This window comes from Coturnix japonica, chromosome 8 (genome assembly GCF_054131305.1).
Source record: "Coturnix japonica strain WE chromosome 8, WE-NBRP24, whole genome shotgun sequence".
Lineage (NCBI taxonomy): Eukaryota > Metazoa > Chordata > Aves > Galliformes > Phasianidae > Coturnix > Coturnix japonica.
The window spans coordinates 8,622,472-8,646,798 of NC_140670.1; the positions used below are offsets into that span (position 1 = coordinate 8,622,472).

The following is a 24,327-nucleotide window of genomic DNA, read 5'->3' on the forward strand; positions in this document are numbered from 1 at the left end:
AGGAGGAAGTGACAAGATCTTCAGTGCCCCTCAATTTTCGCAGTGTGCTCACATTAAAGCATGGCTCGGTCAGGCTGACTGCAGGAGCAGCTTTGGATGGGACGACGTTCATACCTTCTCCAGAAAGTCTGTTCCATTGGTATCTCAGGGCAGAGTTTTTTTCCCATTGTTTTGGCAAGCTCAAACACGTGGCTGAAAATCACCCTCTGCCTCGTCAGGTCCACCAAGATTTTGCAGACAGATGCTAACTGTTCAGTTTGTTGAGGACAGTAAATGATCACTGAGTGAAATTAGTGTGCATTCTGTTCCTCACTGTGTCCAACAGCCCCCTTAATATGGCAGCCTTTGGAGAGAGCTGTAAGGGAAACTGTTGATCACAGCCTGAACCTCTGATTAACCATCTGGGGCAAGTGACGAGTCAGCTGTGGGAGCACAGGTGAAGGTAATTGAGCTGTGCTCCTGAAGGGGTAGAACCTGACTCTACCTCTCCTAGATCCCATTTAAGGGCTGACCACCACTAAGGTAGCATCTTTCTGGAGATGGCTGCTTTGTGGATTTTTTGTGGTGAGCCTCAACATTGGTGAGCATCCATCTCAACTGAAGGCCTCAACACTGGTGAGTCTTCTTAGATAGCCTCTGGCTATCAATTTACTCTTGTGTTATTCCAACTATACAGAGAGCCATGGTGCAGCAAGCTTGGTCTGCATGGTGGGTCACATTTCTGCAGCAGGAAAAATCACTGCTGGGTTTCTCACCTCTGCTCAGCACAGCTCACGCTGACACAGTTGGAACCCACCCCAATTGGGCTGAAGAGCAGCAGCACCATGCTGCTAGTTTCCAGGAAAGCCTTTTATGATATTTCTGCTACTGGGAGGAGCAGGCAGATGAGCTTGGCTGGCAGCACATTCCTGCAGGCCTTCCAGGAATACCAAGCACCTTCCTGGAGCTACAGCATGCAGCCTGTACCTCTGCAGTCTCATTTTGGTGGGTTCACCTGCTGCCAGAGCTTCCAAAGTCCTTCATTTAGCTTTTCAATTTGTCCCTTATGGAATTTATTTAAAAAAAAAAAAAAAAGTATTAAAAATGTGACACGCTCCATCTAGTGTCTTACCTGAGCCGTGAGCCTGAATTGCCATGGGATGGGCTGTGCTGTGCAGTGGGGACATCAGCCCCGAGCCTCTTTAGGGACAGTAATGGGGCAGTGTTACTGACACAGTCACATCCCCACATCCCTCCTGCTGTGTGCCAGCAGCAGACCTGCACTGTAATGTGGGAGCAGCACTGGGGTGAGAATGCACTTGAAGGACTTGGGAGAGTGTTTCTCAGCACATGCAGAAAATTAAAGAAAAAAGAAGTTTCATTTGAGCAATGGATCACAAAAAAGAACCTGTTTGCTCTCCTGGAGGAGACCGAGCAGCTCCACAGCTGCGTTATTGCCAGTAACGAGCTCAGCACCGTGTAGCAGCTGCAGGTGAGCCACTGCCCCACACAGCATGGAGCCGGGCTGAGGGGCAGCGCGCACGGAGCTGTCTTCAACGGAGGGGAAAAAAGGTAGGCCAAGGGGTAAACACGCTATTTTCCTGCAATTGGCTCTGAAATGTAATTAGGAAAAAAAATCCCTTTAGTGGTGTCTCAGATGACCCTCAGAGAAGGGGTGTAAGGTGGGCGCACGGTGCTCCTTGCCGTGCCCTCAGGACTGCGCCCTGGCTGCGGTGAGGGGACGTGCCCAAGACACCCCGCACCGTCCGGCTGCGTCCTGAGCTGAGGCTGGGCCTTCAGGTGGCGCTGTGACGCCATGTTGTGAGGCGGCGCCATGTTGTCGGGTGACGCCGTGTTGTGAGGCGGCGACATGTTGTTGCCGGACGCCATAAGGTGATGCCGCGTTGTGAGGTGAGTCTGAGGCGATTTTGTGTTGTTGTGGGGTGACTCCGTGGGGCTGCGCCATGTTGTTGGTGATGCTTTGTTGCGGGGTGATGCTGTGTGGAGGCGCCATATGGTGGGGTGGCGCTGTGAGGTGTCGCCATGTTGTGAGGAGGTGCTGCCAAACTTCTCACGTTAGCGGCAGGGGACTCTTTAGCCATGATAGTGCAGAAACTATCTATCGATTCTTTAAAACAGCAGGGCAGTGCCATGGGCTCCACTGCCGTGGCTGCATGCTCACACTACAGCTCCTCGTGGCAGCCAGGCCCCACCAGTACGAGGCTCCCAAGCACCGTGTTTCCCTCTTACCGAATCTTTTCATGGCAGTGTGTGTGTTTGTGAGCTCCCCAAAACACAAGCTCCCCCTTCTCCCACAGTGTCTGCAGAGCTCTCAAATGAGAAATAAAGCCATTTGTTTCTAATTATATTTGGCAGTCACACAGAGAATTTAGGACTAAAGCACACTGTATTTTTTTTTTTTTTGCTCCTGATTAAAGCACTTGACCTTGTAAGTAAAAGGCAAAGATTTCAACACACACCCACAAGTAGGCTAGAAACAAGCTGCACAGGAAAGACCCCCCCCCAAAAAAAGAAAAATGCTTTGCTTACATACACAAAATAATTCATTATGAAACAAAAGGCAGAATATTTAGTGCATAGCTTGAGCTTGCCTAAGGCTCATCTAACCACCCAATTACTGCTTTTAAAGTAGAGCGCATGTCTCTGATCTAACGCAAACGCAACGAGGACCCACGTGCTCCATTGAATCTGCTGTATGCACGTGACTGAGGCCCTCTTGCTGCCTGCAGGAGAGATGTGGTAACCAGCCCATTCCATCTTCTTTCCCCATCCTCTGGTTCCTGTGCAGGGCAGCAGGATGCAGCCCCACACTCCTGTCCCTCAGAAGCTCAGGGACACCAGCCAGCTCCTCTGTGGCCCTGCAGCCAGCCCAGCTTTCAGCTCCCATGTTTTCTGTTTGCCTGCTTGCTAACAGCGCGGGGATGTGTCGCAACTGCAGCACAGTCAGCTGGCACCCGACCAAGAGAAATAGCACTGATCTCGATGGCACTTTTTAAAATAGCAGAGAAACCAGCTCAAACAGAAATTAACTACCTTGTGAGGTTCTGTGGGCCGTAAAACCCTTCCCCAGGCTCCACAGTTTTAAAATAACATGAAAGAAATACTTTCCATAAAATGTAGTTAACTAGCACACGGGGTTGGTTTTTTTTTCAGCTGTAATTCTGAAAGTCATACCCAAACAAAATAGCTATACGGGCATTAAATTATATGTTAAAGAAGGCCAGTAACGACATTGAATTACAGAGTTACCGTGTTATATTTGAGATATACAGATAGTAAGCTTTATTAATATTTATTAATATTTATTTGTATTGAAGGTGACCCACAAGAGAGGTACAAAAGTCAACCGTAGGGGGTTTGCGTGGCCAGGTGCTGCAGTGCATTGCTGTGTCCTGCAGCAGCCTGGCTTTGCTGCTGGGCGCTGCTGCCCTCCCAGCTGCATCCCCGCACCCCTGCAGCGTTAGAGGAGCTGTAGCTGGATGCGAGCTGAATTGCTGATGGAGAAAGCGATCGATAGGGAGTGGAAAGTATTGATTTACATACAGCACTAACACACAGGGAGGAGGGGGTGTGTGCTCAGTGCTGCGTGCGTGGAAAGGAGCCCTGCACCTTGGCTTACGCCAGCTGGGTGATGGGAAAAACCGTTTTATAAACATCTTCTAAACGAGAAGGCGAGACCAGCACAAAATAATGCAAAAAAAGGCAATTTATGTTAACCTCTCAAATAATAAGGACCCAGCATGTGCCATTAGGGAAATGAGGTGAAAAGGCCCTTTTACATCTCTGCAATGGAGTGGTGCATCAGTCCTTCCTGTCTGCCCTTACAAACAGAGCAGCAGTGTCCCATCAGGACATACCCGATCTCAGCCCTGCCGTGGGCTGGGGGGTGACTCTGTAGCAGTGTCTGTGCAGTGCACAGTGCTTAGGCTTGAACTTCAGGTCATAGGGAGACTCCAGATTTCCAGCTGCAGTCTGTTATTCTCTGCCATCAGTATCTGCTTCGTGTTGAGCTGCAACTTTCAGACACTGTCATTAGTGTTTGTTTTCATCAGAATTTCTTCAATTACATCATTTCCAGGTTGTCATCAGAATCTCTCAAGTATTTCTAATACCAAGATGGGCTCCCACAAGGGCGGACTTGATGACAGCTCATTAAAGGTACTTTCCTCTCTCTGGGGGGGTTCTAAGGGGCTGTTCATCACCATGTGTGAGGGATGTGGCTATGGGCAGTATGGTGTGCTAACACTCTGTGGCAGCCAGCAGTCCTGGCTCAGACTTCAGATGTGCCCCCATGCCCTACAAAGGCTGCTGCAGCTGAGAAGAAAGCTGCAAGAAGGAGATGATCAATTTCATAAGGAAGTCATAGGTCTCATCGTTTCTAGTTTGTATCAAAATCAAACATAAAAAGTCAAAGTCTGTGTTGGGTTTTGAGTCGAGTAAGGCCCCTGCTAGCGCTGATCCTTTCACACTTGTACTAGGGAGCTATAGCAGTAAATAAAGTGGCAGAAGTGGGAAGGCAGAGTGGCTGATTCATGAAGATATTCTGTATGCCAATGAGATAGAGGGTTTTGTTTCCAGTGACTAGAGATACGCCATGCAGAGCATCCAGGTTTCACTTTGCTGTGTATGGGCAGAAAATGCGGGCAGAGCTGCGCTCCTTTCTCTGTGTTATTTCTGCTGGCTTCCTTTGGCCGCGATGTGTTTAGCCCCAGTAGCTGAGCACGATGGCTCTGCTCAGAAGGAGCTTCTGTTCCTCACTGAGCGCAGTGTTAAGCTACTTTTACAGCAGAATTGATGGAGGCAGAAGGAGGTCAAATGATTTATCCACGCTCAGGCAGAGGGCCACTGCACAGCTCACCTGTAGCACCTATTGATCGCGTATCCCACTCAGCTCAGGTGTGCATTGTGTAGGAAACGGGAATGAAAGGACTGGAAGCAGCAAGTCAGAGACCAGCAGTTCCCAGCCCTTTCTGGCTGTGGCTTTCTGGATGGGCCCTGAAGTTTGTTGTTATTCTTCTTAATGATGTTTGCTTATTTATTATTTATTTTTCATTAACTGTGATCTAGTTTAGAAGTTTCCTCTCTCCAGTGGGAGAGAATTAAAACACTGTGTTTGGCCAAACCACAGCAGCTGCATATGGTAACCAGCATGAGAGCAGTGTGCAGGTACCACCATCCAATCCAGCCCCCAGCAATTGGCCTGAGAGGAAAACCCCTGCATCCACCCATTGAGTGTAGGCAGCTACCTGGAGGGGTGGCATGGTGCTGGTTGGTGTTGAGCTGGCTCTGGGGATGTTCCTGCAGCCTTGTGATGTTTGGTGACCTGCATCACCTACCTCCAGCTGCTGGAGCTCTGCCGTCACTGTATGTTGTGTGTATGGTTGTGTGACGATATGGTTTTATGTATTTAGCCATGTTTATCCATATGGTTAAGTGATGAGTTGGTTTATCTGCATGCTTTCAGAAGGACTGGCTCTTTGAAACCCTCTGTTAGGAACTGGGCTTGGCAGAAAGGTGTATTCTTAGCAAACAAGTTGTACTTAGAAACTTGCTTTACTGGCAAGTATATGGTAGCCTGTAGGGTGTCAGGTCCTTAGGGAAAACATGTATGCATTCAGGTTGAGCTTTGCCTCCCTCTGGCCTCCAAAAAGCAAACAGGAACGAGTGAGGTTTGCTCTACAAGCAGCACCAACCCCACAGACTCTGCCTATGTGCAGCAGTGAATGGCCCAGGCCTGGCCCTGCCCAGCACTGTGTGCTGTGTGCCCTTGTTGCTGGTAGGTAGGGGGTTAATTAGTTGAAGGCTGAAAGCTGAAGTCTTATTTTTCATATGTGACTTAGTAATTAAATTCCCCCAGTTGCTATTACATAATGTAAGTAACAGTGACATAATTCTAAAAGAACAGTCAAATCTGACAGACAGTTTAGAGTAATTTCACTTGATATTGGAGTCTAATGCTAAGAGAGTGCACAGAAAGCAGAAGGCAGCTGCCTCAAATAGTTGGAAATTAGTGTGTGGTAACCAACAACTATTATTATTGTATTATTGCTGTAATTCCCAAATGGGAATTAAATTCCTATAATAGATACAGCTTTAAAAAAAAAAAAACATTGTGCTTTTTTTTCCCCTCCTCTTTTTCTTTTTTTTTTTTTCCTGGGCAGGAGCACTCTTGCTTTGAATAGCTGATAGAACTGAATGCATGTTTCCCAGATGAAGGGAAGAGCAAAAAAAACCAGCCTTGCAGGGTTCCTCATCACGGGGCTCCAGCTTCTCAGCAGCTGCCCCTGTATGGTTCTAGAGGTTTGCTTTAAAGGATGGGTGGAAAGGTAGATTTAATATTTAAAGATAAGAACAGGCAGATTAATTCACTTTTGGAGCTTTAATATGCATTCACTGTAACTGCATTTAGCTTTGAATTCAGCATTTACTTGCCAAGAATGAGAGGTTCTCTCTCTGCCACTAAACACTGAGCGGGAGCCCTCTGCTTTGCCTCATCCTCAGTGTGCATCTCACCAGGAGCAGCACGGAGCACAGCAGGGCTGATGGCTGCTGTCAGGCTCTGGGAGCTTATGGCTGGATGGTAAATCTGGACCCTAATTCTAATGGGCTTTTACTTCTGTGTATCAGTTACGCAGTAAGGCCAGCTCAGGCATGGGGACCTGCGCACTAACCGGATCTTCTGTATTGACTTTAAAGTCACTTGATCAATCAGTGCATCTTTAGTTTGAAATGCTTGATAGCTAATCTCGTGTTTTCTTTAATTAATGATCTATAGTTAACCGTTATGAATGGTAAATAGTCTATTTCAGCATTGACAGCAAGATTTCCTATGGGAAAATCTTCTCCTATAGCTTTAATTTAAATATGCACTTTCACATAGCACTTACCAAATCCTTACCTTCGTGCTATTCCGTGATTACGGGTCCATTAACTAATCACATTTGACAAGTTGTTTATTGAGGAGAGCAACTATTTTACATCTCTTGCCTGGGAAAGAAAATACTCTAACAAACAATTATTCAGCAGCTGCAATCATGGAACACTGAATTAATTGCTTTGAAGATCACAGTCAAGAAGATCTTGATAAAATCAAAGAAAATGCGGTTTGACAGAATGCATGAATGGGAACGTTGGAAGGGAATCTGGCTTTGTCAGCCACAGCCGTGTTCCAGGGGGTTAAATGAGCGTCACACCTCGAGACATGGGGCTGGGCAGGGAAGGAGCCGTGGAAAATCTTGTTTGCTTTAGTTTATCAGAACCAGAATTTATATCTCATTTGATGGTAGGAGCTGGATGTGGTTTAAAGGGCGAGCAAATGAACACTATCAGGCCTTAATATCATTGTAAGGGCTGATGCAAGGCTATTTGATACATGTAAACCTCTGCAAGCTACTTTTGCTGTCATGCAACAAATTAATCAGGGATATTGTGAGGCTGGGTGTTTGCAGAGCACTTCAGACTGTTTGTGTTGGAGTGGCACACAAGGCACAGCAAGTGCCTGGGATGTCTGGGTGTGCGGGGATGCTCTGGGTGGGCAGGAGGGAGAGCGTCTGGCTGCACGCCCAGGGCACCACCTCTGGCTTTGGATCTGGAGTGGTACTTCTGTGGGAATATGGCCAGAAAGTATAATGGGATTGCTGCCCCAGTTTCACTCAGGTGCTGGGATCAGAAGCTCTGCTCTCTCTTCAGCTCCTGTGCCTGTGGGGTGACACAGTAAAGGTGTTCACCCATATAAGTGCTGTTCTTGCAGTGTCTCAGGTGAGGCAGGCCCAAACTGCTCCATGGCCAAAAGGAGCATCATCACAAGCTTCAGAAGCCAGCTGAGGATGCAGGATGTTGTTGTCAGCAAGGATTGACTCCTACAGGACACCAAAAGGGAAGGAGAGCACAGAGGCTCAAAACTTCTTGTAAGGGGCTTCAAAATAGAAGCATGAGGATGGAACAGGATTGCCTCTGAATACTGTCACTACAGCAAGCTGAAGAAGTTGCCCAGTAGGCTGAAAGGCAGTGAAAATGCCAGATGGCTTTTCTGAGAACATCCTAATTGGGTTCCTGTGGGTCATTTGGAACTCATAGAGTCATCTTTCCAAAACTGCCTTGTTCCTGTGTTAAAAATACTTGATTCAATTAAGTGCTGTAGAAATGAGAACTTCAATTATTTCTCCTTGTAAAGCTTTCCTCCACCCTTTTGGAGTCTGAGGAGGAGCAGGGAAGAAAATTTGAGGAAGTTTGAGGTGCAAGTGGAGCCCAGAGCTGCAGAGCAAGGCGGTAGCCCTAATGTAGGAGCAGCAGTGGCAGCAGCAGTCACACTGTGCATGATTACAGTATTCCTCTAACATGGACTGCTTTGTGCTTGATTTTTCTCTAGGAAAGAATGAATTTACCTTATTTATTTATTTATTTAGAAACATTGAGTTTACCTTATTATTTAGAAAGATTGAATTTACATTGTTTGTTTGTTTGTTTTTAGTTTGAAATAAGTGGAAAACATGGGCGTGTTGGACCTGCGGTTGTGCTGAAACAGTGTACAGCAGGAGTCCAAGTGGGAGAGGAAATCTGTGTGTGACCAGTGACACCAGGAGATAAATAAGCAGCGGGAATCAGGTGAGTGCAGCAGCAGCTGAATGTCTCAGACCACGAGGGTTGAAGCTCCTGAATGTTGGGGAGGAGCTGTAGTGGGAGCGCTGCATTCCAGCTGTGCTACATCCAGGCCTTCCTAATGCAGGGAAATGCAAGCAGTGACAGTGACAGTCCACCCACCAGCCCCTCAGTTACGCAGCCACTGCTCACTCCCAGTTCAGGAGAGTCTGTGCACGTGGTGCTGTTTGAGTCCTGGTGACAGAACATCATCCCGCCAACACCAAATGTGGCATCACTAAGGAATGCCTCAAAAAGTGTGATGGAAGCTGCTGTCCTTGTTGTCTCTGTTTACAGGAGGAGGATCTGAGGAGTTGTGGCCTTGCATTGCTCTTGCTCTATGCAGCCAACTGCCTGAACTGAACGTATGCCCTTGTAACTCTGTACTCTGATTCAAGTAAGGTTTGTTTTTTTTTTGAGTAACCCTTTGGCTGTGTTCAGTGCTTGAGTGGCAGGTAGATGGAGCCTGACAATAATTGCCCTGCTTAAGGAAAATGTAGAAAAAGGCAAGTAACTGAACTGGTGTTGAAGTTTGTGTTAAGTAGTCTTGCGAGCTGTAAGAGTAACAGCAAACTGAGCTGCCATGTTTTATTCTTACCAAAAAATGTAAATAGTGGGCTATGCATCAATGCTTAGAAGTTAAACTACATTACTTAGCAAGGAATTACACCGTTTCTTTAATGGGTAGATAGAAAATATAGATAGATAGATAAAGGTGTATGTTTGGTGGCCCTGCTAGGCAGGGGGGTTGGAACTACATGATCCTTGAGGTCCCTTCCAACCCAGGTCATTCTGTGATTCTGTGATAGAAAGGTGTGCATTGGTCTATAGGCAGCGGTAGGCACTGGGCTAAAACTGAGTTAGTCTGAGGAAAGCAGACTGGTTTTCATTGAAGAGTGAGTCAATGAGATATTAAAATCACTTTCTCATGAGCTCACAAGCAGACTGTCATGTATTGAATGCACAAACTCCTTCTAAAATAATAAAAATTAAAAAAACTGCTGCACCTCCTCACCAGCCACAGCGACGCTGGCACCTGTAGGGGCTCTTTCTGCATTGCTACAGGAAGAACTGCTCTGTGTGCCTGCAGCCAGTGATAGGTGCATTGTGATGTGACTGATTTGCAGCAGGAGTAACCAGGTACTCAACAAAGGCCTTAGCAGAAAAACACCCAAAGGTGACTTCTTCACACAAAGGGTGCCATGCTCTGACTGTGAAAGTGCTGTTTGAATTGTCCCTCCTGACTCCCTTGGATAACCTGCTGCAATTAGATTTGGATCAGTGCGAGAAAAGATGTTCACATCATGCTCATTCCCATCCCTTTCTTCTCCACAGTACATGCTTCCTTGGAGCAGCCAAGAGAAGATGCATTCCCACGGTGTCATCAAAGGAGCTGCATCATCCAGCACCAGATTTTCCTACTAACCAGATCAACAGGCTGAGTCTGGCAGCTCTGTACACCAGCTCTCGTGACTCCAGCTGATACATTCACATCATGAGAAGGTCCGGTAAGTTGCTCTCAGTTTATTTTAAACACTCTCAATTCTTGTGTACAGACATGAGGGAATAAAGAATAATGATCACGCAAAACCAAAGGAAGTTCAGCAGCTGCTGCCATCTGAAAAACAAATGTCGTATGGACAAAGCATCTTGTGACAGTTTCGCATTCACATTTTTCTGGATGTTGAGAAATTTGGAAGTCGGATGTTAAGCAAGTTCACTAGAGCAGAGCTAGAAAACCCTTTTCTTTCCTAAGGGCTTTATTTAAGAACTGTTGATTCCAACCATAGATCAGTGGAAACATTTGTTTTTCACTAAGGAGGAGAGAGCAGCCTAAGGTGGAGGTGATACTTAGTGAAACATGGCGTTCTTGTAACCCAACAGGACCCCTGAGCTACAGTGTTCAGCTCTGGGCACCAAATAAACAAAACAGGTGTGGAATTCTGAAATGTACACTAATTAGAAAATTGAACCTATAACCCAAAGGAAAATGGACAAGACTGGTACCATTTACCTTCAGGGTAAAGAATACAATGTGCAGTTCATGATATGTTTGCTACAACCTTCATACCCAACGATGAAACAGACCCCGACCGCAGGAGAGGGGCTCTTATTGGCTCTGTCCCTCTCAGAAAGAAAATACACAAATTTTAAAGTTTGGAAAGAAAATCCTCTATTTTTGGTGCTCTTTTGTCACCACTGTGGAAGTTACAGAAATCTGAAGAGGAGCCACAGTGCAGTGCAAGAAGCTTCACTAGTTACGGATTTTCTCCCTTTGGTAAGGTATGTTTAAGAACATTTAGGAAGCTTTCTTGATATAAACATGTTGAAAATTTGCTTTTTCACTATGGAAAGCATTTTAATGTCTCACAAGCAGATTGTTCTGTGAATCTATAAATACACATATGGAAAGATTACAGTGTGACCGTTTGACACTGGTATGTGAAAAGATCTGCATCTCTTATTTTTCTACCATTGCTTAAAGCAAACTGCAGCATTAGCTGTGTGACAGTCTTCATTAAAACGCTCAACTGCGTTGGCTTGCCTTGCAATTATCAATCATACTTTGTGTTTTTTTACATGGATTCATAAATCAGTCAAATAGTCTGCAATTAAAACATCTAACAACTCCCTCTATGTTTATTACAGTTCTTTTATGATAATTAAGCTCCAAGTATACCTCGCTTGAGCAGCAGTTTGCTTTAAGCAAGTAGAACTGCTCTGAGTTCTGTCCAGCAAGAACAGGAGTCGCTAAGACTGCCCTAAACAAGGGAGGAAAAAAGGATGGCGTTTGATGTCAGCAGCTCACGCACAGATCTCATGGGTACACTGCACTGCTAGTGGAGCCAGTATTGCCCGCTACCAGGTGCTCTTTCTTCCCTTCTGTTAACAGGACCAGGAGTGGTGCTGTTTGCTGCTGCCCGCATTGGAGGCCATGCTCAGCGGGCAGAGTAGGATGTGAGCTATTAGCCATAGGTCAGCCACCAGCCATGGAGAAAAGTTTAATGTAGTTCTAGGATTGAAGGAAATTACACTGAAGCTCTTTTTCTCTAGAGACATTTTTAATTTGAATCAAAATACAGTACGTTTACAGCACAACATTAGAATCCGTGTTCCGATATTTCACAGTATGTTAGTTTCCTTTTATTAATTATAAATAAATTCTGAATACTAGGACAGTGTTTTCATATGTACCATAAAAATGACTACTTACAACCATTACTACAGAGGAACAATTACAAAGGTAAGAATGTAAACATTTCAGCTAAAGTCTTCAAAATTGCAGCAGGCACCACCTACCATCACAGGACCCAGCAATGCAGGAACAGCACAGGACACAAGGTACCGTCTAAAAAGTAGCTAAATTGAGTCTTTGTGTATGCAGGGCTACACAAGTTGTTCATGCTACATGAAATTCACATTCTAGTTTGGTCTGGCTCTTAAGCTGTGCTTCATAACAGAAAGGTTGGCTGTTGTCTTCACTGTACTTCAAGGCTGCACTCCCACTACCTAATTGGTTTTAAGCAGAAATGAATTAATTCCAGCAGAGAACAAGCAGGACAGTTTTCAGAGCAAGCTTGAGGTGTTCTTTACAAAAGTAGCATTTCACACGCAGCTCAGAAGCTGCAAATGAACAAGATGAGCAAAGCTCCCAGCATCTTTGCAGCACAACAGGTGGCAGTTGGGGCAGTTCAGTAGCAGTGCGGCGACTCTGCAAGAACTCCATTTCTCTGCAGACTCCAGCACAAGGCAGCAGCGCTCTGGTTGCTGCACAACTGTGAGGCAGGTAACCATGCTGCAAGGGCCGGGAGAAGCCACAGGTCTCGTGCTATCTTAGCCAGCTTCAGCCCAGCGGGAGCCTGCCTGACTTCCTTTTATCCTTCGTGAATTAGTTCCTATTTCTGCACTGTTTCTAGATGCTAATCAACTCGGCTGTTGGGCTCCTCTGCTGAATACGTGCCCTTATTACAGTCAGGCACACTTGAAGGAAAAAAACAATGGAGAAGTTCTAATTTCTGAACAAGTCTTTTAATGATTAGAAGGGGACCGATGTCTTAGTGAAATATTGTAATTTGTCACCGCATGGAAAAGCCAAAAAAAATTAAAAAGTTTCCCTCACAGATATATCTTGTAATTATACTCCTAAAATTTGCTGGCTTTATTACTTTTATTTATGTTCTTTTGAGCAGACAAAAGCAGAGCACAAATCTCTTCCCTAGAACTGACTTTATTGTATTGCTGAGATCAACGCTCACTGGCAGCCTGCAGTTTTTAATCAGTGAAAGCAGCCTGCTGAACAGAAGATGCGAAGGCAGTAATAAAAGGCAACACATGAGGGAAAAAAAGAAAAAAGACTAAGTCAGTACAATAAATATTAAAACCTGAAGTCAACTGATGCTTCATAACAGGGATTATATAGCGGTTGCTTAAAATAGCAGAAACTACATTCGGTAGCAGAAACATTTCCAGCTGTAGGAGCCTAAACGTGTAATTAGTTTAACAAGTCTGAGCAGTGTCGTGACATTTTGCAGGACTGCAAGAACAATATTGTTGTGCGGAAAGAGGATGATCAGGGTAATTAATGACCTCGTTTGCTTAGTGGTGATCGGGGCAGCGCAGTGAAATGGATGGTATGAGACTAACTTTAGGATAGATTGTAATGTCAATCAGCGCAGCCTCAAGTCGAAGAGGTCTCAAACAATGGGCTGCATTTATTGCTTTGATCCAGTAAGCTGAGCTTACAAAGACACCTGCACTGAAGTGTTACCCTTCAGAGCCTAAGGCACCCACCAGCACTACCAGATGAACATGTCATTTTCTTTAAAATACCCATTGCAGATAAAGACCAATACAGACTGCTGTGTTGAAAACAGGTAGCTAATTTCAGAACGCGGTATTAACAGGGAACCAGCAGGATGCACAGGGGCTTGCCCCAAATTTCCATCTTATTCAGTTTTTAAAGGATCTGGGAAAAAAGAGACATGAACTCAGTGGCCTGTTTGCTTTTCCCCACCCCCATTCATGTCACCGGTCTAATAAAAACTTATCACCTCTCCCTCCAAACCTTGCCTTGCATTCAATTTTAAAAATCAATGATCTGGAAGAAACTGTAAAAATCACTTGCAATAAATTTGCAAAGGACATGCAGGCTGCTGGAGTAGTAAAGAATGGGGACAGGTCACTTACACACAGCAATCTGGATCACTTCATAAGCAGCATTTTAAGGCTGGTAAAATACAGTGTGTACTTCCAGGAAAAAATAAGTTAGAATAATAAGGGGATGAAGTACCACATTCTGGAAAAGGACTGAAGAGGACCTGGCCTGTAAAAGTCAGCATCCAAGGTAATGCTTCTGTAAAAAGGATATTGCGATTCTTGTAGAAATAGGGTAGGGAGGTATTAATCAGAGTAAGGAGGTGGCATGATGCTCCTGTGTAGTCCTGCTGGATCACTGTTGAGACATAGCATCTAATGCAGAGGTCACACACAAATATTTAAATATGTGAGTTGTACAGAGAAGAACGTGAAGATGAATTAGTCTTGGATAACATTCATTGCCATAGGAAAGTTAAGGAATTCGGTACCTCTCATCAGAGAAAAGGTTAAAAGGGACATAATTGTGATTTATAGCTACACAAAGCAATTAGAAAAGCTGATACTACAGAGATCAATATAAGCAATCAAAGGCATAAAAAGACCAAAATAACTTAAGGTGGAGCTAGAAATGCAAATAGAAAAATCAAGTGAAAAATGTACCTGGGGTAATTAACTACTGCAACGGGAGGGGTGGGTGAGTGTTCATCACTTGAAGGATTTAATATTAAATGCCTGCCTAAAATATGTATGTTGCAGTTCAAAACAAAGCTCCTGAATTTAACAGGGAAACTGCTCATTGAAATTCAATGGCCTGTTGAATTTAAAAATGAATTCTCGTTATGTTGCCTTCTTCCCTCATATATTTAAGAGACCTATTTTGAAATACAGCAGCTAAGTGGAAGGGGGTTACCACAAAAAAAGACATTCTTTCTTTTCATAGGAGAGTTACATTTAATGCTATATTTAAAGCTAAATAATCTGCAGCTGCACCTTGGAAATACGCAGCCTTCCCTTCCCCTCTCTGTTTATTTTTCCTGTTTCTTGCTCAGAATTGCACAGTCCACTTAGTTGACTGTGTCTAATTTACATAATCATGTCGTTATTCTTCAGTTTTTCTGCTCCTATTTATAAACCATTCACAAACCATCCACTTAAGTAACAGCATGATTTGTTGTAAGAATTATTACGGTTGTTTCCAAGGGAAAATGGAATGTGATTAAATGAAGAACGAACAATGACATTTTTGAAACAGAGGGTTCTAATCCCACAAAGGGATTTGTAAATGAAACCTGCCCATCAAATTCCATCCCAAACAGCCACTGAGGAAATGCAGCAGATACCTTTACAACTGTATAGCCAGGAGCTTAGCGGAAGACAAAAAAAATAGATAAACAAACCAACCAACCATGCACACAATATCTTCCAGAGAAATGGTAAAGCTCTCAAAGCCATCGGTACTTTGGAAAAAAAAAAATTAATGAAGTGTATGTATACAGTTGCTGATACGACTCAACGCAAGTCTGAATACTAAGGCTCAGGAGGAAAATCTGCAAGCAGACCTTTGCTCCTGGCTAAGTTCCAGCTTGGGAGAGAAAGGCATCAAGCAAGGAAAGGGCTGGATATTTAAGCTGGGGATCCGGGAAAAGGAAACTTCCCTGCATGAAAGAGATGTTTTGTGGGTGCCACAGGAGCCGTAATAATTATATTAATATATTATTATAAACATGGGGAACAGTGATAGAAGAACAGCAGAGTACAGTATTTCCAACCGAACAATTAGTTCTCAATTCAGAAATGAGTGTGGGGAAAAAAAAACAATTTGGAAGTTCTGTGAAAGGGGATTGGATCTACAGAGCCACATTTTAGTAAGAAAGAAAGGTAGGAAGGGAGGGGGGAGGGAAGAAAGGGAGGGAATGGGAAGGAGGGAGGAAAAGAGGGAGGGAGTGGAGTGAGAGGAGGGAAGGCAGGGAGGGGAGGGGAGCAGAAGGAGGGAGGCAAGGAAGGAAGAGGGGATGGAGGAGAGGGAGGGAGAGAGGGAGGGAGGCAGGCCAGGAGGGAGGGAGGAAGGCTGGGAGGGAAGGGAAGAAGGGAGAGGAGGGAAAAAAACAGGCAGGGAAGAAGGGATGGAGCAGAGGGAGGGAAGGGAGAGGGAAGGATGGGATGGAGGAGACAGGGGAGGGAGGCAGGGAGAGACGGAAGGAAGAGGGGATGGAGAGGGAAGAGGAAAGGGAGGAAGGCAGGGAAGGGATGGAAAGTGGGAGGGAGGCGGGGATGGAAGATGGGAAGGAGGGGAGGGAGGGAGGAAGCTATGGAGGGAAGGGAATGAGGGAGGAGAGGGAGAGGGGAGGGAGGAAGGAAGGGGAGGGTAGGGACAGAAGGAAGACTGGATGGAGAAGAGGGAGGAAAGCAGTAAAGGAGCGGGGGAGAGAGAGAAGGAGGCAGGCAAAGAAGGGGAACAGAAGGAGGAAAGAAGGGCAGAAGAGGGGATGGAAGGAGGAAGAGGGGACAGAAGGGAGAAAGGCAGAGGAGGGAGGAAGAGGAGCACTGGAAGAGGAGGGAAGGAAGGGAGTGGAGGGAGGAAGGGGAGGAAGAGGGGAAGGCAGAGAAGGGAAGAGGGACAGAAGAGAGGATGAGGGGACAGAAGGGAGTAAGGTGGAGGATAGAGGAAGAGGAGGGAAGGAAGGGGAGGAAGAGGGGACGGAAGAGAGGAAGGCAGAGGAGGGAGGAATAGGAGGGACATAAGAGGGAGGAAGAGGGGATGGAAGGGAGGAAAGCAGAGGAAGAGGAGGGATGGAAGGAAGAAGGGGGCAGAGGGAGGAGGAAGAAGGGACCGAAGGGAGGAAGGCAGAGGAGGGAAGGAATGGAGGGAGGAAGAGGGGATGGAAGGGAGGAAGAGGAGGGACGGAAGGGAGGGAGACAGAGGAGGGAAGGAAGGGAGTGGAGGGTGGGAGGAAGGGAGTGGAGGGAGGAAGAGAGGGAGGCAGAGAAGAAGAAGGGACAGAAGAGGATGAGGGGACAGAAGGGAGGAAGGCAGAGAAGTGAGGAAGAGGAGGGATGGAAGAGAGGGAGGAAGAGAAGGGAGGAAGTGGGGATGGAAGGGAAGAAGGCAGAGGAGGGAGGAAGAGCAGGGAGGAACAGGGGGTGTTAGGAGGAAGAGGGGACAGAGGGGAGGAAGGCAGAGGAAGGAGGAAGAGATGGAGGAAGAGGAGAGAAGGGAGGGAGGAAGAGATGGGATGTAAGGGGACGGTAGGGAGAAAGGGGATGGAAGGGATGGAGGCAGAGGAAAGGAAGGGAGTGGAGGGAGGAAGGGGAGGGGCGGAAGAGAGGGAGGCAGAGGAGGGAAGAAGAGGAGGGAAGGAAGAGGGGACGGGAGGGAGGAAGAGGAGGGACATAAGAGGGAGGAAGAGGGGATGGAAGGGAGGAAAGCAGAGGAAGAGGAGGGATGGAAGGAAGAAGGGGGCAGAGGAGGGAGGAAGAGGGGACAGAAGCGGGAAGAGGGGATGGAAGAGGGAGGCAGAGGAGGGAGGAATTGGGGATGGAAGCAATGAAGGCAGAGGAGGGAGGAAGAGGGGACAGAAGGGAAGAAGGCAGAGGAAGGGAGGAAGAGGAGGGAGCAAGAGGGGATGGAAGGGAGGAAGAGGAGGGGAGGGAGGGATGAAGAGCAGGGACGGAAGGGAGGAGGAAGAAGGGACGGTAGGGAGGGAGGAAGAGCAGGGAGGAACAGGGGACGTTAGGAGGAAGAGGGGACAGAAGGGAGGAAGGCAGAGGAGGGAGGAAGAGGAAAGACGGAAGGGAGGAAAAAGAGGAGAGAAGGAAGAGGGGACGGAGGGGATGAAGGCAGAGGAGGGAGGAAGAGATGGAGGAAGAGGAGGGAAGGGAGGGAGGAAGAGATGGGACGTAAGAGGGGATTGGAGGGAGAAAGGGGATGGAAGGGATGGAGGCAGAGGAGGAAAGGAAGGGAGTAGAGGGAGGAAGGGGAGGGGCAGAAGAGAGGGAGGAAGAGGGGACAGAAGGGAGGAAGGCAGAGGAGGGGAGGAAGGGAGGAAGGCACAGGAGGGAGGAACAGGAGGGATGGAAGGAAGAGGGGGGCAGAGGAGGGAGGACGAAGAGGGAAAAAGGAAGACGGGACGGAAGGAGGAAGAGGGGATGGAAGGGTGAGAGGCAAAGGAGGGAGGAAGAGGAGCGGCAGAAGAGAGGGAGGAAGAAGGATGGAACGGAGTGGAGGAAGGGGAGGAAGCGGAGGGAGGAAGAGAGGGAGGCAGAGAAGGGAAGAAGAGGGGATGGAAGAGAGGATGAGAGGACAGAAGGGAGGAAGGCAGAGGATGGAGGAAGAGGAGGGACAAAAGAGAGGGAAGAAGATGGGACAGAAGGGAGGAAGAGGGGACGGAAGGGGGAAGATGGTATGAAAGAGGGAGGCAGATGAGGGAGGAGGAGGAGGGACATAGAGAGGAAGAGGGTATGGAAGGGAGGAAGCAGAGAAGGGAGGAAGAGAAGGGACGAAAGAGGGAGGCAGAAGAGGGACGTAAGAGGGGTAGGAAGGGAGGGATGTAAGAGGGGATGGAAGGGAGGAAGGCAGAGAAGGGAGGAAGAGGAGGGACATAAGAGAGGGAGGAAAAGGAGGGATGGAGGAAGGCAAGGAGGGAAGGAAGGGAAAAAGGGAAGGGGGGGGAAGAGGGAAGCAGGGAATGAAGGGCAATAGGGAGGAAAACACAAATGGGTATTCATTGGCAATACTGCTTTGACATGTTTGTATTAGTCCAAAATAAATGATGATGGATTCCATTCTTGTTCATATGCAGGCAAACACAGTCCATTCTGAGTGTGCATGTACCACAAAGGACCACAGAGATCCCCTTAAACTGGGAGAACTGCTGCAGAAACTCATAGAGCCATTCTGAGGTGAGCAGTAACTGTTCACAGCACATTATCTTGTAAGCAGCAGTACTTAAACATTGAGATATGGGAATATTTCAGATGAAGCCAAGCATGGAGCCCAAGAAAAATCAGTTTTGGGAGACTGATGTTGAATATCTGAAATTCCCAATTTAAGGAGCTGCAGATGGGATCAGCACAGGGACTAATAGAAGGCCACAGTAAAATCCCTGCAGCACAGTGAGATACCCTGAATACTGCCAGTTATTCAAGGAAAAAGTACTGAAACATTGTTTCCAAAATAGCATCATTATTTGAGATAGACGTAAACCCTCCCCCTTTATTTGAGTAATTATTTAGATGTTAGTGATAATGAGTAAATTAATAATGCAGCTGGTGGTGGTGTTCTGGATGAAAGATCCAAAACAGAGAAACAGAACAACAAACCAACCAACAAACCAATGAGACTTTAGCCTCAGTACTTAGAAACTACCTGCCAACACCAGCTTTCACTCATTGCAGTACAAGGCTTAAGAACTTACTTAAAATTCCAGGGAATCTTCTAAGCCAGTAATTAATTCTGTGGCTGCAGCCACTATCCAGGGTCTAGCGCTTCTGTGGTGCATTTCTGTCTAGGGGTTGGTACTGGTTTGGTTTCAGACTCTGTCTTAGTAACCAAAAGCAAAGGGATTCCTATGCTCAGCCAGACTGTTCTTCCTACAGGGACAGATTTTGCGAGGAGCAGCACTGGGTGCCTGCAGCTGTTGTGTTTCTGTAGGTAACGCTGAATGAAAAGAACTACCAGCCGTACCGTCAGGCCTCTCCCAGTTCTCCTTGTCCAGTTCCTCTGTGTTCCCACGTGCTTCTGCATTGTACGCTGGTTTATCAGAGGGTGGAGGCGGAGCTCTCCTCTTCTTCCCTCTGCCATCATTAGCACTTGCAGCATGCAGATTTTTCTGAACAACCATCTCATGAGATCCATCAAAGAGCGAAGCCCATAAGGAAGATGCGGGCTCTTTTTGCTGGCAAAGCAGGAACTCACCATCACTCTCTTCAATTTTTCTTTGTATGATATCAGCTAAGCCCTCATGTTTCACTGGAGAATCAATGCCTGTAATTTTAAGGGACAGCAATTAACTCAAATTAAAATGCCACCCATGACTTTACTCCTGTCTATTTTATTACTGTTCAGAATACAGAACTGTATTAACCACGTCTCATGAAACCTGAGCTACTATTAAGTGTATTAATGGAAGAAATGGAAAAGATTACATATGCTTTCATAAGAGAAAGCTGGGGGATAGGAGAGAACTGTTTTAACAACAGCTGGTGTTGAGAGAACAGGGTAGGAATCGATCCTTCTTTCCAAGTAAAAGCTGAAAAAGAAAGTAATACAAATATATATAGACACACACACACATATACACACACAGATCTACATAATACACACACAGACACGATCTACATAATAGATACATTTTGCTGTACAGCACTTTGAGATTTTCATTTTACACAAGGTGCATGGAAAAATCTATGACTAAATATTCCTCTGCCTCCGGCCTGCAGAAAATTGAACGTCTTCACCTACACCATTTTTCTTTATGTGCTTTAAGACCGTCTTGCCCCATTTCTGATCTCTCATATTGAATTTTCTATGCAGTCCGCAGTAGTGCTTGCCTTTAAAACAGAAGCAATATCTTTCCTATTTCAGGTCACACATTAAGGATTTTAAGAACAATTTTAAACACAGGATTTTACCTATGAATACTGTCAATAAACAGAAAAGCACTGGTATGCTAGGACTGAAGCAGAGTTTGTGTTCTGCACCGTACTGATCTATTTGAGTATCAGCAGAATTATACTACAGCATTACCTTCACAGAACTCCTGTGTAGCCGATTTACTGCCTTCCTGCTCCACGCTCATGGCTGCGGTAGGACTGACTGCTCAGTGCTCTGATGCTCAGGAACTCGATGACCCACTCGGCATTTTGAGCACTGTCAGAGCTCCAGCAGCCAGCAGTCCGGCATTTACAGTCACACTGTGTTTTTCAGCCATTACTGCATTAGATCCATTAAAACAGTGACCTACTTTCGTCTGTAAATAATATTTCTGTAATGAAACTCCTAAAATAATCCTGTTGCAAAAGCTTTTGCTCTCCAAAACTAAGTGCTAAATACAGCTGGGTATGTTCGGAGCACATTTTTTAACTTTGTTATCAAAGGAAAAATAGCAGGTAAGTTAAAAATAATAATAATTTGCTAAAAAATAATTTTAATTGGCTAGCCAAGACTGTTTTACCATTATATTCCCTGTGCTTATACTGCTCTCACAGTGAGCACAGCTCACTTCTAGTGTTGGCTTTGTTTGGAGCGTTCTGGTCTCCCTACTTACAGTTCAGATCGCAGATTTCTTGGCTCAAGGTTAGATAAATAAATAAATAAATGGTGCAATTACAAATTCAGATTCAACACGAACTCCTTGGTATGCAATTATGTTGCTCTTTCATTGTCTGAATTGCCCTTGAAAAACTGGGTGTTTCAACATCAGCACCAGAATCCATCTCCATGCAGACAGTGTTGTTTCTGTTACCCTGCAACTTGAAAAGACAAATCCCACTTACTCATATCATGGTAGACAGAGGTTGCTTCTTTTGTCAAGAACAAAGGTGGTTTCCGTGGTGACATAATCTCAATTTTCATAAGTTCTTCACAACAATGTTTCCACTGGCCTGAGAGAGAAAAGAGAACAATGATCGGAACTTAAGCACTTCAGCTTGAGAAAAAAATGAAGTCCTTGGTTTCCTAACAGCCCATCTCCAAAGCAGCCCCAACAGCATCTACTGCTGCTTTGCAGGAACGCTCAGGACACATTGTCAGTATTTACAACTTTTAATTAATTACGACTTCTGGCACAAAAGTGATGAGCTCCCACCCTTCATTGAAGCATCCCAGCAGTGCTGTTACACCATAAAGATTAAACAGCATCATTTGCCTTCAAACCCCCAAACCCAGGACAAATTCATTGGGAAAAAAAAAATCATAACTCATTGACATACTGCAAGCTGGGTGTTACACACCGTGCAGTAACGGAACAGTTCTGTCTGCATAGAGGGCAAGTTGCCTTTTATCTGTTAGCAGACAAGGAAACCTCTTCTGCTATTAATAGATTTTGACCTTAAGGAAAACAAGGCACAGTAAAATTACTTTGTTCATACCAGTCATTCCAAGTTTTCCAAGCACATTAATTTTAAGAGATTTTTAGAACCACTGAAAAAAAAAAGGCATTTAAATGCAAAGTGACCCATTTTTTCTGAACCTAAGGAAAACGTCTTTTAAAAAAAAAAGCAGATCGATGGGTATTCTATCTATAATGAATAAGTAGTGGCTCTTTTACCCCACGCCACAGCTAATTTAAAGAAGATGCCCTAGTTTGTGCTTGGTGTGTTTCTTTAATTGGTAAAACCTCTTCTTGTAGCTCAGAGAAAAAGGAGCAGAACTACAAACTACAACACCTACATAAATAAAGCTCAGTTCACTCATCTGTTTGGTGTGGCCCCTGATTAAACACTAGTATTGCATCAATTGAGCTGGTTCTGTTTTCTGCCCTGGTGAAAATGACTGTCGGGATCTGACTGTATTTTGTCAGTGACAGCATAATAGCTGGCAGCTGTTCTCTGCTCCTGGTAAACCTGTGAGTCAAACTACTAAAGCAGAGGAAAAAGATGAAGACAAATTAATCTATATAGTTCCTGTAGTTAATATTTGGTATTAAACAAGAACCACAGTGTGCTACCTGAAAACCATTCTGCTGTTATAGAACAAGAAAGGAGTTTCTGCTCATATAAGAACAGCTTTGTTGCAAAGGTTACCAAAGTCAGCAAGACAGCTTACTGGGGAAAGAAGAAAACCAACCATGGAACATCTTCAAACATTTCAGCATGAAAAATAAAGAATTCACGGTATCAATGTACCTCGCTTGCATCATGTTACAGCTGCCACCAGTTTCCAGCACACAGTGCGCATTGCATGAATGGATCGGACTGTGGCTATGTGAGCACATTCCCTCGTGGCAAGGGGTACCATACCAAAACCTGAGAACTGCCAGCAAAATCCATCCCTAATGCAGCAAATTGCAACTTAATTACTCCATAATACTGCTAGGTAAGGAATACACATTTCTACTTGCAAGGACTGGCTGAATTTGAATCCTTGCCAAGGCCCCAGATGAATCCTGCATCCTCACTACTTCCCATGAGGCTTCCAGGCCCAAAGCTCTCAGTCTTGCAGAACCTCAGAAAACAAACAAACCTGATAAGGGTGTGCGTGCAGAAGCAGCCCCGCTCAACTACAGAGCGGGAAAAGAAAGTGAGAGTTTGGAAATCATTTAAAAATCATCTAGAACGCTGCTAACAGGGGCCAAGTTACTTGGGATTTGTGATGCATTCTATTTCTTGTTCCTGCAAAAACACAGGCCAAACATGCGGACATTGGTTTAGTTGGGTATTTGTCTTCCAATAGCTATGACCACCACCCAATATTATTCCAAAGAACATTTTTCTTCCCATCATTGCAAACAAAGGATTATGAGGCAATTGCAATTCAAACTGTTCAGAGATCCCTTTGATGTTACATAACATCCTTCAGGAAGGGCACGATGCCAGCACTGCCTGCTTACTTACTCAGATCATAGAAGTGCTGCCAGAAAGCCTCCATCCACTTATGAAGCTCTTCCCTACTGTCAGTAGCAAAGAGTTGAGTGGCAGCCTCTCCAGACACAGGGTTGGTAACAGAGAAGTTATTGGTTCTTTTCTTGGAGTCTTTATCCACAGATCGAATTCTGGTATCCTACAAATGACAAACTGTGGCAATGAGTTACTGCTGCAGCTCAACGCTTACAAGACTAGGGCCAGTGACAGCATAATGGGAGTATAAATTGGCCTTTTTACCTAATTCAGATTCATCTCCAATTAAACTAAAAAAAAGAAAAAAAAAAAAAAAAAAAGGAACTAAGGTCAGGAATTGCTTATCAAACAATTAAAATTATATATGGAAAAAAAATGGAGCAGAACTATTGCAGTTCTGAATTGCAGAACGTACATCCCGCGTTTCCCCTCCCAGTGCTGTCACCTGCTGTGCTCACACATCTCTTCACGCCTCCTTCTCTCCAGAGATTTCATCTCTGTTCAATCACTTGTTCATGGTCAGGTCTCCTACTACATTTCTTCTAATTTTTTATCCTTTTAATTGAACGTGTGTGTCTTACTTGAATTTCAGTGACTCGGGACATTCAGGGCAAAGGCAACTGCGACAGGAAATTTATTCAGATACTTGTCTCCATTTAAAGGAGCATTTGTAGAAGTTGTCAGGAGTGCTGAGAAAGTCCAGGATGGCCGTAAGTTGCACCAGGGGAGGTTCATGTTGGATGTGAGGAAAAAAACCTTCTCAGAAAGAGCGGTGCCGTATTGGCACAGGCTGCACAGAGGGATGGGCTCAGCAGCCCTGAGGGGGTTCAAGAAATTTGTGGAGGTGGCACTTGGGGACGTGGTGGAGATGGGGCCCGTGGTTGGACTCAATGATCTTGGGATCATTAAGGGTGGAAAAGGCCTCTGTCATTTGAAGCTATTCATACAGTTCTCAAGTTTCCAACATGAAAAAAGTCCTGCTGTAACATCAAGCAAATCCTATTTGTCATTTCAGAATTTAGTTTTGCCTTATTTAGG

The 24,327-nt window shown here is 45.4% G+C and overlaps 1 protein-coding gene and 1 long non-coding RNA gene across 10 annotated transcripts in view; one reads left to right on the forward strand and one right to left on the reverse strand.

Moving 5' to 3' along the window:
• The first annotated feature begins 230 nt into the window (after positions 1 to 230).
• Positions 231 to 19,772, forward strand: LOC107315677 (uncharacterized). Of its 8 annotated transcripts, none has more exons than XR_014948507.1 (6): positions 231 to 615; positions 8,471 to 8,604; positions 8,935 to 9,034; positions 9,973 to 10,145; positions 18,534 to 18,633; positions 19,330 to 19,772. It is a non-coding gene; the product is annotated as an uncharacterized LOC107315677 (long non-coding RNA). The 8 variants fall into 8 exon arrangements; XR_014948509.1 differs by lacking the exon at positions 231 to 615 and adding an exon at positions 1,832 to 1,890; XR_014948511.1 differs by lacking the exons at positions 231 to 615; positions 8,935 to 9,034 and adding exons at positions 1,844 to 1,890; positions 11,924 to 11,979.
• RTKN2 (rhotekin 2) overlaps positions 11,681 to 24,327 on the reverse strand; it is a 36,872-nt gene continuing 24,225 nt past the window's right edge. The window contains exons 10-13 of one of the 2 annotated variants that reach the window (XR_001556011.3): positions 23,287 to 23,452; positions 21,229 to 21,336; positions 19,149 to 19,717; positions 11,681 to 12,147 (exon numbers count right to left, since the gene is read on the reverse strand). Coding sequence is in view for 1 of the 2 variants with exons in the window: in XM_015866252.3 (XP_015721738.2) it covers positions 12,038 to 12,147; positions 19,418 to 19,717; positions 21,229 to 21,336; positions 23,287 to 23,452 (684 nt within the window). In the remaining variant the exon portion in view is untranslated. The remainder of the gene's footprint in view (positions 12,148 to 19,148; positions 19,718 to 21,228; positions 21,337 to 23,286; positions 23,453 to 24,327) is intronic. The other variant, XM_015866252.3, reaches the window with a different exon arrangement.